This window comes from Thermomyces lanuginosus (assembly GCF_041956635.1).
Source record: "Thermomyces lanuginosus strain ATCC 200065 unplaced genomic scaffold VTN49scaffold_27, whole genome shotgun sequence".
In the NCBI taxonomy this organism is placed as follows: Eukaryota; Fungi; Ascomycota; class Eurotiomycetes; order Eurotiales; family Trichocomaceae; genus Thermomyces; species Thermomyces lanuginosus.
In genome coordinates, this window is record NW_027192361.1 from 1157276 (window position 1) to 1170771 (window position 13496).

The following is a 13496-nucleotide window of genomic DNA, read 5'->3' on the forward strand; positions in this document are numbered from 1 at the left end:
AATCAAAACGGGAGCTAAACCATTTTCGGTTAGCGTTAACTTTTGACTAATGCGTCTTGGCGATCATTCCGCTAGTCCCATTCTGAATTAGCGTAATCCGTTGCTATGGCACAAGCATCCGCTCCTTTATTTACTCCTGGTCCATTGAAGCTTCAGTCTCTCCTTTCCTTCTTCTCATTCTCATCTTCCTCTACCTTTTCTCACCCTGATATGCACTATCACTGCATTGTATAGTTGGATATCTGCTTGATTTTGCATATCATAGTCTCTATTTCCCTCCAGGTCGTGTCTGCAATTCCTTAGTTCTGCACCAGCAAGCCGGCTTCTGGTCTGTCTTTTAACTTCAGTCCTGACCGTCCATATGGCGACTGCTTCGGTGAAAACACCAGTCAAGTCTCATCGTGGTCTTTTCTCTGGGAAGACGGCGGGAGGTCGTCTCCCATTGACCCCGTCCCCAGCAAGGCCAACCAGAGACGATGACGACTTCAAAGACTCTGAGCCAGAGACTCCGACCCGTGATTCGACAGAAGGCTCTCGCGGGTCACATAAGTCAGTGTACGGGGGCAACCTCGCCTCGCACTTTGCCAAGTCCAAGTCTCGAAGCTACCGCGAGTCGCCCAAGTCAAACATTGCCCGGTCACGTCGGTCCCCAAAGCACCTCGAGCTGGGGGTTTCCGACTGGACGCTCACCGGCACTGGACCAACATCAAACCACACCCCAACCAAGGAGAGAACGCGCAAGGATGTGACGAGCCGGTCTCGTGCATCGAAAACGACGATCCGCATCCCCCACAATGCAGGCGATCGGTTTATCCCGAACCGCATGGCAAGTGAGGGCTTGACCACCATGGGGGCTGCGAAGCCCGAGGAGGGCCAACGCCCAAAATCAAACGGCAACGACGGTTCAGCTGTGCTAGCCAATGCGGCGAGTGCCTTCGACATTGGTGGCGGCCGAGCGTCAGACGACGAATTGACTGCTGCCCTGGAGAACCTGGACCTTGAGGACAATGAGTCCAGCAACACACAATCACGGCCGGCTCCCGATAAAGTCGCCTATGAATCCTCCCTTGCCAATGCCTGCGGCGTGAACCTTAACACACGCATTCTCGCCTTCAAGCCTCCACCACCAGAATCCTCGAAGCCCATCGACCTGCGAGCCCAATACAACCGTCCTCTCAAACCGAGCAATGCTCAGTCAGCCCAATTCCGCCGCCGCGTTCCGACAGCCCCAGAGCGCGTGCTTGATGCTCCCGGCCTGCTTGACGACTACTATCTCAATCTCCTGGATTGGAGTTCCGGCAACCAAGTCGCGATTGGTCTCGAGCGCAACGTCTACATCTGGTCGGCAGACACGGGAAGCGTGAGCTGTCTACTAGAGACGCCTGCAGATACCTATGTCAGTAGTGTCAAGTGGAGTGGTGACGGTGCCTACGTTAGCGTTGGCCTGGGCACGGGAGAGGTTCAGATCTGGGACGTCGAAGAGAGCACCAAGCTGCGAAGCATGTTCGGCCATGACACCCGCGTGGGAGTGATGGGATGGTCCAAGCATACGCTGTCGACGGGTGCCCGTAGCGGGCTCGTGTTCAATCACGATGTCCGCATTGCGCAGCACAAGGTTGCGGAGCTGGTCTCCCACACCTCAGAGGTCTGCGGTCTTGAATGGCGTTCGGACGGTGCTCAGCTAGCGACCGGAGGCAACGACAACCTGGTCAATATCTGGGACGCTCGTTCGTTGAGCGCGCCCAAGTTTACGAAGACCAACCACCGTGCAGCGGTCAAGGCGATCGCCTGGTGCCCATGGCAGCTCAATCTACTCGCCACCGGCGGCGGCTCCTACGACCGTCACATCCACTTCTGGAATACCACCACTGGTGCCCGGACGAACAGCATCGATACGGGCTCTCAGGTGACCAGCCTGCGGTGGAGCAACCACTACCGCGAGATCGTCAGCACCAGCGGGTTCCCGGACAACTCGCTCAGCATCTGGAGCTACCCGACTCTGATCCGCAACGTCGAGATTCCCGCTCACGAGACTCGGGTCCTGCACAGCTGCCTGAGCCCTGATGGCCAGATGCTCGCCACAGCTGCTGCCGATGAGAGTCTCAAGTTCTGGAAGATCTTCGAGCGGAAGCCGGGCACTGCTGCTGCTGCTTCTCGCGAAGGTGGTGTTGGGAGCAAGGGTCAAATGGCAAAGTCTATGACAATTCGATAGAGTTGCTGTTGTCGTGTTTTTCTTGCATTTTGTCTACTTTTCTAATTTTTGGTCTTCGGGTTGATCGGTCGGGGTTTGGAGTTCTTGGGACATTTTGCTTTGAAGATTATCGAGATTAGATTGCATGTTAGTTCCGGTTATAGTAACCAATTCATCACTTTTGGTCAAGCCGAAAAGGCGGATATCTGGTTCAGTTCCCAATGTTGAGCTGAGGGAACTAGCTAGTGGTTAGGGTTGTCCACTCCCTGGGGGTGTGCAAGATCAGCCAGCGGTAGCAGCAGATGCCAAGACCTCGCTGACTAATGTCAGGCTACACCTAGACCAATTCCGCCGGGTGATGGCGACTTTGCCTCATTCAACTCCCGAGACTTCACCTCCAGGACCAGCCAAGTCGCCGGCCTAACACCCTTCCCATCATCTCGGACCGTACATCAGAGCCCAGAAGAGGAATCGCACGATCGCAACGAAGAAGGAAAATTCAGGGTCAGGAGGAACTGAGGCACGATTTCGCCGTCGCCGGAGGCTCCCGCCTCCATCTCTCTCCTCTCTACTATCTACTACACTAGCATATACCTAATATCCTAAGTTCGCATCTACGAGCGTCGGCTGAAGACCGCCCTTCGCAACATTCCCTTCTTGGATCACCATGTCCAACACGCAGGTGGTGAGTGATTTGTCTCCTGCCGGCCTGCCTGTTTCCTGCCTGCCGAGTCCTTTACTTCTCCTGATCACTCGGCTGATCCGGGAGATGTCCAGGGCACGGTATATAATCATGTCATCCAGGAAGTATGCGCGGCGTCGCAGGTCGACTTTGAGGAAGGGGGAGTTGATCAACAGACCCTCGAGGAGATGCGAACGGTTCGTATTAAGTTCCCTTTCCTTTTGCCAGCCCTGTGCAAAGTTTCATCTGTAGACGAAACACCCGCTTCATGTTTCCCATTCCCAAGTCAATCCATGGCCTCTTCCGTCGCCCTCATTCAAATGTTCCCTTTTTCTGTCTCAGCTGGAGGCGATGAAATCCTCTGGGGCGCTCCCCTTGGTGGCCTCTCCCTGCTGGGTGAGTCAGCTCCCTCAGGCTGAGGGAGGCCAAGGCGGGGTTTCCCAGGGATTCTGGGAAGGAGCCACCCTGGGACTTTCCGACTTTATATCCGCCGCCCCAACCCCCAACACAACCCATTGATTACCTGATCACCCGCGCCCAGCCAATCATCGTCGCCTTCCACTGCCAATGATGATTGAACACGCTTGCTGACTTTCTTCGCCCAGAGCTGGCAGCAGAAGCTCTCCTCGCTAGGCGTTGCTCATTTCCCCTGGGATCCTCCGCAACAGCAGACGCCTCCCCCTTCGCAGCCTTCGCATCCCATCCTCCCGCCCACGACCACTGTCCCGTCCAATGCTCCTCAACAGACACCCGCTCTTCAGCAGCTACAGACGACTCCCCAGCCGTTGCAACACCTTCCAGCTACCGAGCCGCCCGTCAGCCATGGCGTCGGCAACATTCCCGTCCAGACCCCAATCTCGCAACCGCAGATCAAGACCGAGCCTGGGGTCAATGGTTTGCCCCCAGTGACTTCAATTCCTCAAACCATGACCAATGCGCAGGCGGTTGCCCGCGAACGGGCCGTGAATAATCTCCAATCCAAGTACGGACCCGCCGCGGCAAACTCAGTAAGCCAGCTCCAGGCACAGGGTCAGGCTGCCCTGTCACTACCGGGACAGCAACGTCCGCTGAATGGACAACCGTCTGCATCCATGCCAGATGTCAAGTCGTACAATTACCAATATGCCACGACGCAGCAGCAGCAGCAGCCGCCGCCGCCGCCGCAGCGAATGCCATATCAACCGCCGCAAACGGATGGTGCCAGCGACGGCTCGCGTGAGGAAGCACTCGCTGCGTGGAAAGCGGAGGTCGCGCGGCGTCGAGAAGCAGCCCGTCGATTCAATGGCGAGGCCGACCGCTTGCTCATGGAGCAGCTGCGACTGCAGTCGCTGAGCCTGGAGGGCGGTGGACTGCTGACGTCATTGGACGAACAGCCGTCGTCCACTCTGTCGCGACGCCGGGCGGCGTCACCGGGGCCGGCCGCACACGACGGTCCCGATGAAGACGACGAGGACGCGATCAATTCGGATCTAGACGATCCGGATGACCTGGCGAACGAGGACCAGGAGGGCGAGGATGCCATTGGGCAAGTCATGCTTTGCACGTACGACAAAGTGCAGCGTGTAAAGAATAAGTGGAAGTGCACTCTCAAGGACGGCATTCTCTCCACCGGCGGCAAAGAGTGAGTACCTCTGCTATGTTTGTTGCAGAACAGACTGCTGACCTGGCTTAAGGTACGTTTTCCACAAGGCACAGGGTGAGTTTGAGTGGTAGTTGCATTCCTTTCCAATACCTTGTCTTCTAGATGCACCCTTTTAGATGTAAACCATATCCATGCGGCTGGCGGCGTTTTGGGTTTGAGATTGCGGTTATGACGGATCCGATGACGGACATGCATGTTGCAGTTCCCAACAGAGAAAAGCATTGAGGCTGTACGATTTGAGTTGATGATGAATGTGATAGGTATAATTTTGAGATTCGAGTTATACTTGCATAAGTTATTCAGCTATAACTTAGGTTACGATCTACCTATCTCTTGGCGCGTGAATCGCCCCATTTTGGTTGATCGTCAGCCTAGAAATACTACGTGCCTTCGATGATGTCTCTGTTTCGCCTGATGTTTTTTTTTTCCTTTTCAAATTCTTAAAACATCCTGAAATCTGATCTTCCATGGCATTGAGTCCCTGAGCAAATCCCCATGCGCCAGTAGCAATACGGATACGTACCAGCCACGCAAGAGCTCCCCCGCTGAAATTTGACGGCGCAGGGTCGCTCTAGACCGCCGCGTTGGCTGGCGCACGTGTAGTTCGACTGTAACCCGCCGATGAGATATCTGGACAGCTTTGGTGTTCTCCGGCGGATTTCCTGCATCCATCGAGTCTAGAGAACAAACATGTCAGATCCCCAGGTGGATCGACGTATGTCGGTTGATAAAGGTCAACCGACATTCCAGGTCATTGTCTTGGTGAGTTTATATTTGCTTTATGACCGACGGTATTAAGTCGCCACGGTTCATCGCAAAAGTGGAAATAATGATAGAACTCTGCTAACCGTCTAGCAGGGTCCAACCGGCGGGCCCAGAGAAGATAACATCACCGGTCTGTTGATCAGGTCCGCATCCACGTCATGGACTAAAGGCTCGGTGGTGGCCGTCGATGCTGGCACCATGCTATCCGGTATCATCCGGACGCTGGAGCCGCATATGACAGTGTCCGAGGACGGCAAGGCGAGCGTGACGAGTGGGCCGTTTGCCGGCCTACAGCTGCCGCACAGCACGGCGAAAGCCAACGCGGCGTACATCTTCCGCGAGATCATCGCCGCAGTGCTGATCACGCATCCGCACCTGGACCATCTGGCTGGGCTCGCTATTAACACGCCCATCGTTGAGGCGAGCAATGGGCCCAAAACGGTTGCCGCCTTACCGTCGGTGATCGCCGCGATGAAGAATCACATGTTCAACGATGTAATTTGGCCAAACTTGTCCGACGAGGACGGCGGCGCCGGCCTGATCACGTACCAACGGCTCGTCGAGGGCGGAAACCCACATTTTGGCCGCGGGGAGCTCCGCGGGTATGTCCGCGCGTGCGAGAACCTGCTGACGAAATGCTTGAGTGTCAGCCATGGCCGCTGCAAGCAGCAGTATCACCCGGAAACGGGTCGGCATCATCGTGTCGGCAGTGGGGTATTTACTGCGGAGTCGATGATGGTCCCTCCATCGTTTTCGGTTGACCACTCCGACGCTGGGTAAGCAACAAACTCCCGGACTCGGAGCCAATGGGTTCTAGCTAACAAAGGTCTAGGAGGCTTTATTCACCCACAAGAGCCCGGCTATCCAGCGCCAGCGGCAGCAGCGGTAAGGAGACCGCTTGGGCAACCGTCGAGTCATCGGCCTTCTTCATCCGCGATGGTCCAACGGGCCACGAGATCATCGTGTTTGGGGACATCGAGCCGGACTCGGTGTCTCTTGAACCGCGCAACCGGCGGGTATGGGAGATTGCAGCGCGCAAGGTTGCCGCGGGAACGCTGCGCGCCATCTTCATCGAGTGCTCTTTCAACGACTCGGTCGACGACAACTCGCTGTACGGGCACCTCTGCCCGCGACACCTGGTCGCGGAACTCAGAGTACTGGCAGAGCGCGTCATCGCGGTACAAGAGGCGTCATCACCGCGATCGCGGGGCCGTTCATCAAAACGGAAGCGCCACGATTCGGACTCGGGCTCGCCGCGGTCCGCACGGACGACGCTTCCGCAACTGTCGGGGAGAAATCCGAATCACACGAACGAGCATAAACCAAACAACGAGCACGAGGTGAACAACAATGCCAATCTCAATGCCATCGTTGAAGAAGAGGAAGAAGACAATAACCAAGCGAGTCCCACTCCACCCCCGCTGGCCGGATTAGCCGTTTATATTATCCACATCAAAGACACGCTTTGCGACGGTCCGCACCCTTCCGAGCAGATCCTGCAGGAATTGCGCGCACATAGCGAGGCTATGGGGTTGGGATGTCAGTTTTATGTCCCCAAGCAGGGCGAGGGGATTTGGATATGACTTTATGCGTTCTTTATATTCCTTGAAGCGGCTCTTTCTTTTCGGTATATATATATATTTTTTTTAGCATGGTATGTGATATGATGTTATGATTAGACGAAGTATCATGATTTTGTACGTACAATCTGTTATCATCTCATTATCCGAAATCAAATAAACAGGGCCCTTAGCGTAAAAGGAAATGCAGTGTGAATTATCACTTTTTCTTCACCAAGTCAATGACGTCCACCCACGCACCATCCTCCCTCGACGGTCTCTTCGGGTCACCCAGGATCTCCTCTCCATCATACGCAAACCCCAGCAATGTCTCCTCCGAACCCCACTCGCCCATGGCCATCAATCCGATCGGCACGCTGGACTTAGGGTCAAACCCCACGGGGATATTCACCGCCGGGCAGCCAACAAAGTTCGCCAGGAAGACGAACTCCATGTTGCGCGCCGTCGTGCTGCCATCGGAGATACCATGCGTGAGGTCCCGTTGACCACCGGCAATCTCCCAGCCGGGGAGCGGCGATGTGGGCGTGACGATGAGGAGGTCGCTGCCACTACCATCCTCGGATTGGTATTTGCGGAAAAGATCCGCGAGATGGCTCATGAGTAAACCGCGCAACTTCTGCGCAGCGACGTAGTCCGTGCCCGTGGAGTGGGTGCCGCTAACGGACATCAGGAGGCGGGTGTGCGGCGTCAAGGTTCCGTGATTGGAGCCCTCGAGCCCCGAGGCAAGCTCGGCGAGGATGGTCAGCGCGTGCGCGCGCTGTCCCTCCGGAAGGTAAGGGATTTCAATGTCGACGGTCCTGTAACCCTTACGCTCAACATATTCCTTCACTGCAGCATCGAAGCGCTCGCGCACGCTGGGTTCGGCCCGTTCGATCCACGACCGGCACAGGCCAATCGTCTTCGGACGCGGCTTCGTGCCGATCTCTGACCGTGGATCCGGAAAGCTCGCGCTCGTGCTGTCCATCTCCGCTGGTGCTGGCGCCGCCATCAGCCGGTACGCCAGCGCGAGGTCATCCACACTCGCGGCCATTGGGCCCAGGACGCCGACGCTTGGTGCGATGCTCGGCGTCGGCGCGCCGGACACGCGTCCGTGCGTCGTCTTGAGCCCGTAGACGCCGCAGAACGACGACGGGATGCGGATAGACCCGCCGCCATCGGCGCCCAGGGCGATGGGCACCAGGCCCGCAGCGATAGCGTAGCCCGAGCCGCCAGAGGAGCCACCGCAGTAGTAGTTTGGATTATGCGGGTTCAGCGGGGTTCCATAATTGGGATTATTGTTGTTGGTATCTGTAGAAGTTAGAACCCCGTTCTTCAAAAGAAGTAAATAGACATACCCACGCCAATCTCATGCATGTTCGTCTTGCCAATAATAATCGCTCCCGCCTCCTCCCATTTCCGCACACACCATGACGTCTCATCAATCCCGAGCTTAAAGTCCAACTTACTACCCAGACAGCGCTTGTAACCCTTGACATGGACCTCATCCTTGACCGCAATGGGCACACCATCCAGCGGGCCCAACGGCTTTCCTTCCTTGTACCGCTTCGTCGACTCTGCAGCCGCTTCACGTACCAAATCTGCGCGCGTTTCGAGGAATCCCACCGAGAACTTCCCTGACGGCTTCCCATCTGATCCGCGCTGAATCAACGGCAGTAGAGCTTCTACGACATCTGTCGGCGTAATTTCGCCCGAAAGATACAGCTTGTGGTAGTCAACCGAGGTGTAGTAACCAGTTGTCTCCGAGCTGAGTTTCTTGACCGGCGCGGGGATTTCCTTCGCTTCGGGCGAATCCGCCCGTGGTGGTTGCGGCAGCGGAGTTACCGTGGGATCGTACCGCGGCGCGTAGTCTGCCAACGCGGGCAGCGAGCGGAACGAGTTCAGCTCGGCATTGCGCCAGAGAAGGTTCTGGAGGAAACCGGACCAGTGAATGCTAGCGTCGATCGCGAAATCGAGCTCGTCAGTTGTTTTTGGCTTATAAATCGGTTTTTCTGAAGGTGAGTGATAATGAAGATGAAACGGCGTTAACTTACATTGTTGCGCCAATCCCCAAAGTCGCGCCGCGGAGTACCGGGAGGGCGATGGCCTCGAACTGGGTCTGGGCGTCAGGGCCCTTACGCGGTTCGGGATAATTAAGGAATTGTTTGCTCATAGCTGAATGTTGATTAAAACTAAATTAACGGGAAGGTTCATTATGATTCTGATACTGAGGAGGTCGACCAGGGTTTATAGCTGATGTACACCTCGGGCTTCGGGAGTTCGCCGTATGGCCTCCTCACATGTCTGCAGAACAAACTTTGTGCATATTCACTGTTTTAGCTGTTAATTACACCGAGATTTGACCAATTCAGGTCAGTAGGAATATGGTTTCTCTAAGCCAAGACAGTCAAATTAAGCGCATAGCTCAACTCGGCGATCGGACTCGATATCGTCGTGTTTGTTCTTCCTCGGCCCCCGAAGCTTCATCTGGATTCTGGACCTGAGATTTGTACAAAATCCGTCCGAACTGTACGGAGTAGGTATATTAGGTACATAGTAAGTTTGAGACCGCAGAAAAATTACTAAATCTGCTACTCTTCTCAACCACTTCTTACAGAGGCACAAAGGTGGTTCTCTTCGCCCTCCCCACTGGAGGTACACCATTAGGTATGGCTTTGGACACTCGCCACCATTCAACCTGACGTCACAACAAGGGAGATCTGCAGGGCCGTTACGGCGTCTTCTTTTGACCGGTTTCGAACATGTTATTCAAGGGCCGTTAGAGCAGTCGTTGAAGTCATTGAAGAAACCAGATGTCATCTTCTCTCAGAGTCAAGTCTGGCGTTCGAGAAGCCCAGTTCGAGTCTAAGAATTCTGAGAATAAAAGGATAACCTAATGATAGTACCTACTCTGACCAGCGATATGCTCGCTCAATTAAATCCAAATACCGCCCAAAGAGAAAGAGAATATGCTACAAAGTGCGTTGGTCTTCACCTCAATGACAACATAGACGTCAATCGAATTGTGTATATTCCCATGACAAGAAAACAGATCCCTGAATACAGACCGAAGAGCCTCCAAAAGATGGCCAGCAAGCCCATTGCTCTGATTACTGGCGCCAATCAAGGGATCGGCTTCAAGGTGGCGCGCCAGCTGCTTAGCGCAGGCACTCACCATGTCCTATTGGGCGCGCGATCCGCAGAGAAAGCCAGGCCGCCGCGGTCCGGCAGCTCCACAGTATCGTCGGGCCCGATCTTGATCTGACCCCATCCGTTATCGATGTCAGGCACGACGATTCCATCCAGGCCGCCGCGCAGTTTGTCAGCAACAAGTTCTCAAAAATTGGCATCCTCCTCAACAATGCGGGCATCTCTGGGATAACCGGGCCCCCGGCCAGCCTGCCCCATCGTGATAAGTACCCGCATCGTCTTCGAGACCAATGTCTTTGGGACTGCGGCTGTTATCGTGGCCTTCTTGGCTTTACTCCGCCGGTCGAATTATCTTGACCGGCGCATCGTCGATGTTACTTCGGGCTTGAGCCTGATTGCCGTCGTCTATACGCAGAAGGAGTCCAGCGCGCTCACTCGATCGAGATGCCGTTCTATCGTGCCAACAAGGCGGCGCTCAATATGCTTACGGCCGCATATGGCAGTGAAACTTAGAAAAAAGGGCATTCTTGTCGTCACCGCGATGCCGGGATTTACCAAAACGGCATTCACGGTGTACCGGGGAGGAAAGCCTGTATCCCAACGTGCAAGGAACATCGTTCGCGCGGCTACAGAGGGAGATCCTGAGGAGCTATTCGGCACAATCGTCGGCGAGGAATTAACCGAGCATGGATGGTGATTTTGTCTCGAAGCTCCTTATGCAGCGCTAGGAATAAGACAGACACTAATCCCGTAGCTGCGCTGCGAGACTAAAGCTGAGTCGAATGTGCCCAGTCTTGAATTATTGGAAACAGTATGTAACAGCCCTTAACAGAGCTCCCTCTGATAACTGTACACGGTACGGGAACGGTGTTAATACTGTTCTCTAATTGGATCATGTATATGGGTGACTTTCCAAGTGAATTACCTGGACAGCGGGAGCAGGCTGCAGCAATAGAAAGAAGATTCACCCGAGGTTTGTCGTCGTGAGAATGATAACATGTTTGAAATGCATCAGCGCCGGATAAAGACCTGTCAGTACGAGTCATTGGGACAGCTGGTTACTGTCTATACGATTTACCACTCTCTTCTCTCCTCGTTGTGAGTTTTTCGCATAGATGACCAGCTGATCCTCCCATTGAATGACAACGCCGAAAACACTATCGTTCTATTTTCATGGAGATTAGGAAGATCTCCCTGGGCAGTTTCATCTATTTTCCGAAGTTCGAACATGTCGCCTAAGGCGTGCTCGAGTCATTGCAGAACCCACATGTCACATCTTGGCTCAATAGTCAAGCCAGGTGCCTAAAGATCTTGTTCTGAGTCGGGAGAAGCTTGCTCCGAGCGGGGGATTCGAAGAACAAAGGGAAAGAGATCCCTGCTCTGACCGGCGTTATGCTCAGTTAAAGTCCGATATAGACCGAAAAAGAACATGTTAAGAAGCGCGCTAATCGTCACCTCAACGACAGAATAAACGTCATTCGAACTGTGTATCTCCTTTGACGAGAAAAAAAGTCCTGGAATTCAAGCCGAAAAGCTTCAAAAAAGATGGCCAGCAAGCCCATTGTTTTGATTACCGGCGCCAATCAAGGGATCGGCTTCGAGGTGGCGCGCCAGCTGCTTAGCGCAGGCACTCACCATGTCCTATTGGGCGCGCGATCCCCGGAGAAAGCCGAGGCCGCGGTCCAGCAGCTCCACAGCATTGTTGGCCCCGACCTGGATCTGACCCCATTCGTTATCGATGTCACGAACGACAGCTCCATCAATGCCGCCGCGCAGTTTGTCAACAAGAAATTCAAAAAGATTGATATCCTCATCAACAACGCGGGCATCTCTGGGGAAACTGGGCCCGTGGCCAATTTGCCTCATCGTGAAAAATACCGGGCAGTCTTCGAGACCAATGTCTTTGGGGTTGCAGCTGTCATCGAAGCTTTCTTGCCTCTTCTTCGCCAGTCAGATTACCATGACCGGCGCATTGTCGATGTCACCTCTGGCCTGAGCCAGATCGACGTTGCGTATTCTCCGAACACCCCATGGGGTGCCCACAGGGTCGAGTTTCCTTTCTATCGTGCAAGCAAGGCGGCGCTCAACATGCTTACGGCTGTGTATGCGGGGAAACTCAAGAAGGAAGGGATCCTTGTTGTCGCTGTGGCTCCGGGATACACCAAGACTGCGTTTACTGAGTATCAAGGAGAGAAACCTGTATCCCAAGGTGCAAGAAACGTCGTTCGTGCGGCTACCGAAGGGGATCCCGAGAAGCTATACGGCACCCTTGTCGCTGAGGAACTTACAGAGTACGGATGGTGATAATGGTGTTCATATGTAGTTAGAGCATAGATATTAATTAAAATAACGGTTCCATTGGCCTGGAGCCCCTTGGTTTGCTTTTTACTGTTTACTCATATATGTGCTGACTCAGTCATGACATAAGGCGTAGGTAGGGTCCGCAGGCTGATGGCCGATATATCAAGCAAACCCTCGAATGATAAAGCAGCTGAACCTAAGAGGACAACCAGCTATGCAATCGCGTCTTTCGGCCGAAAATATACGCATGGCCTTCCTTCTGGATATAAAATACCCTGCGACAATCGATCTCCATTGTCATGATGCGTGAATATCAGCCTCGGGTCGTCAGCACCAAACAACTCCAACCCTAAGCCCTCTCAGTTAAGACACAGCAAACCCCCTCTTCGATGATTGAAGAATCTGCAGATTTTGGCTACGCACCCTACGATTCGTGTGACCTGAATGATTTTACCCATCAGACGAAGACTGTGAGAGGAGGTGGCCATAAGAGAAGTTTAACCAGTAGGTATGCCATATCAGTACCCAAGTCCGGTTCCACACCTACAGATTGCGAAGAAAAGTGAACGAACAGTGGCCAAATGGTCTTACGGGACCCTCAAACGTACGCTTCTCGTGGGTTTGAGCACAACGGGTGGTTTCGACGACCTCCTCGGTGGCTACTTTACTAGCAATGGAACTCGGCTCAGTGTACTATCAGATCGATTGTTGTCTAAGGCCACCCAGGTTGACTGGACATCGGCGTGTCCAAGTTTGTGGCAAAGATATTACTCGCATTCATTCCAGGGTTACTTCATCAGCTCAGAAGGAGCCAAGGGTGGAAGGCAGACGTACCGCACCCGTCCCCACCCCCAAAAAGCTGTTCGAGAACGACGGGCAGTTCCGGAACAACGTCCTGGAATGGCCGTCAATTTCACGCGAGCCTACAATATGGACGACGATGCGACATATTTGGTCCATTCATTCGAGCACGATGCACGGGTTGACCAATGGATCGTCGCCATCACTTTGGCGACGTCGATGACCTGGCGCATGAGTTCGCAATGTCTGGATTGAGGAAGCTGTCTATCAAGAACGCCATTTCGAAGACGAGCTGTTAGGGCTGCCGAGACCGCAAAGGGCAAGGATTGGAAGCTAAGGTTCGAAGTGCGAGTCGTACAGACTACACGCAACGGCATGACTTCCGGGGCCATCCGCAATATTGAGCCC

At 54.2% G+C, this 13496-nt stretch overlaps 7 protein-coding genes across 7 annotated transcripts; 6 read left to right on the forward strand and 1 right to left on the reverse strand.

The window, feature by feature from the left end:
* Positions 1–361: 361 nt before the first annotated feature.
* Positions 362–2212, forward strand: VTN49DRAFT_2666 (uncharacterized protein; the record flags this gene model as incomplete). Its single annotated transcript, XM_069410416.1, has 1 exon — positions 362–2212. One exon carries the CDS (start codon positions 362–364, stop codon positions 2210–2212), a length of 1851 nt encoding a protein of 616 aa, XP_069269224.1.
* A 646-nt stretch (positions 2213–2858) lies between these two features.
* VTN49DRAFT_2667 (uncharacterized protein) lies at positions 2859–4586 on the forward strand (the record flags this gene model as incomplete). The annotated part of the gene is made up of 4 exons (XM_069410417.1): positions 2859–2876; positions 2969–3070; positions 3479–4494; positions 4547–4586. The coding sequence occupies 4 exons, from the start codon at positions 2859–2861 to the stop codon at positions 4584–4586; spliced, it is 1176 nt and encodes a 391-aa protein (XP_069269225.1).
* A 619-nt stretch (positions 4587–5205) lies between these two features.
* On the forward strand, positions 5206–6863 carry VTN49DRAFT_2668 (uncharacterized protein; the record flags this gene model as incomplete). Its single annotated transcript, XM_069410418.1, has 3 exons — positions 5206–5277; positions 5374–6056; positions 6113–6863. The coding sequence occupies 3 exons, from the start codon at positions 5206–5208 to the stop codon at positions 6861–6863; spliced, it is 1506 nt and encodes a 501-aa protein (XP_069269226.1).
* Positions 6864–7059: 196 nt separating this feature from the next.
* Positions 7060–9009, reverse strand: VTN49DRAFT_2669 (uncharacterized protein; the record flags this gene model as incomplete). Its single annotated transcript, XM_069410419.1, has 3 exons — positions 7060–8147; positions 8195–8790; positions 8891–9009. 3 exons carry the CDS (start codon positions 9007–9009, stop codon positions 7060–7062), a joined length of 1803 nt encoding a protein of 600 aa, XP_069269227.1.
* A 912-nt stretch (positions 9010–9921) lies between these two features.
* VTN49DRAFT_2670 (uncharacterized protein) lies at positions 9922–10683 on the forward strand (the record flags this gene model as incomplete). The annotated part of the gene is made up of 3 exons (XM_069410421.1): positions 9922–10058; positions 10124–10182; positions 10235–10683. 3 exons carry the CDS (start codon positions 9922–9924, stop codon positions 10681–10683), a joined length of 645 nt encoding a protein of 214 aa, XP_069269228.1.
* An 848-nt stretch (positions 10684–11531) lies between these two features.
* VTN49DRAFT_2671 (uncharacterized protein) lies at positions 11532–12290 on the forward strand (the record flags this gene model as incomplete). The annotated part of the gene is made up of 1 exon (XM_069410422.1): positions 11532–12290. The coding sequence occupies one exon, from the start codon at positions 11532–11534 to the stop codon at positions 12288–12290; it is 759 nt and encodes a 252-aa protein (XP_069269229.1).
* A 507-nt stretch (positions 12291–12797) lies between these two features.
* On the forward strand, positions 12798–13343 carry VTN49DRAFT_2672 (uncharacterized protein; the record flags this gene model as incomplete). The annotated part of the gene is made up of 1 exon (XM_069410423.1): positions 12798–13343. The coding sequence occupies one exon, from the start codon at positions 12798–12800 to the stop codon at positions 13341–13343; it is 546 nt and encodes a 181-aa protein (XP_069269230.1).
* Positions 13344–13496: the final 153 nt, after the last annotated feature.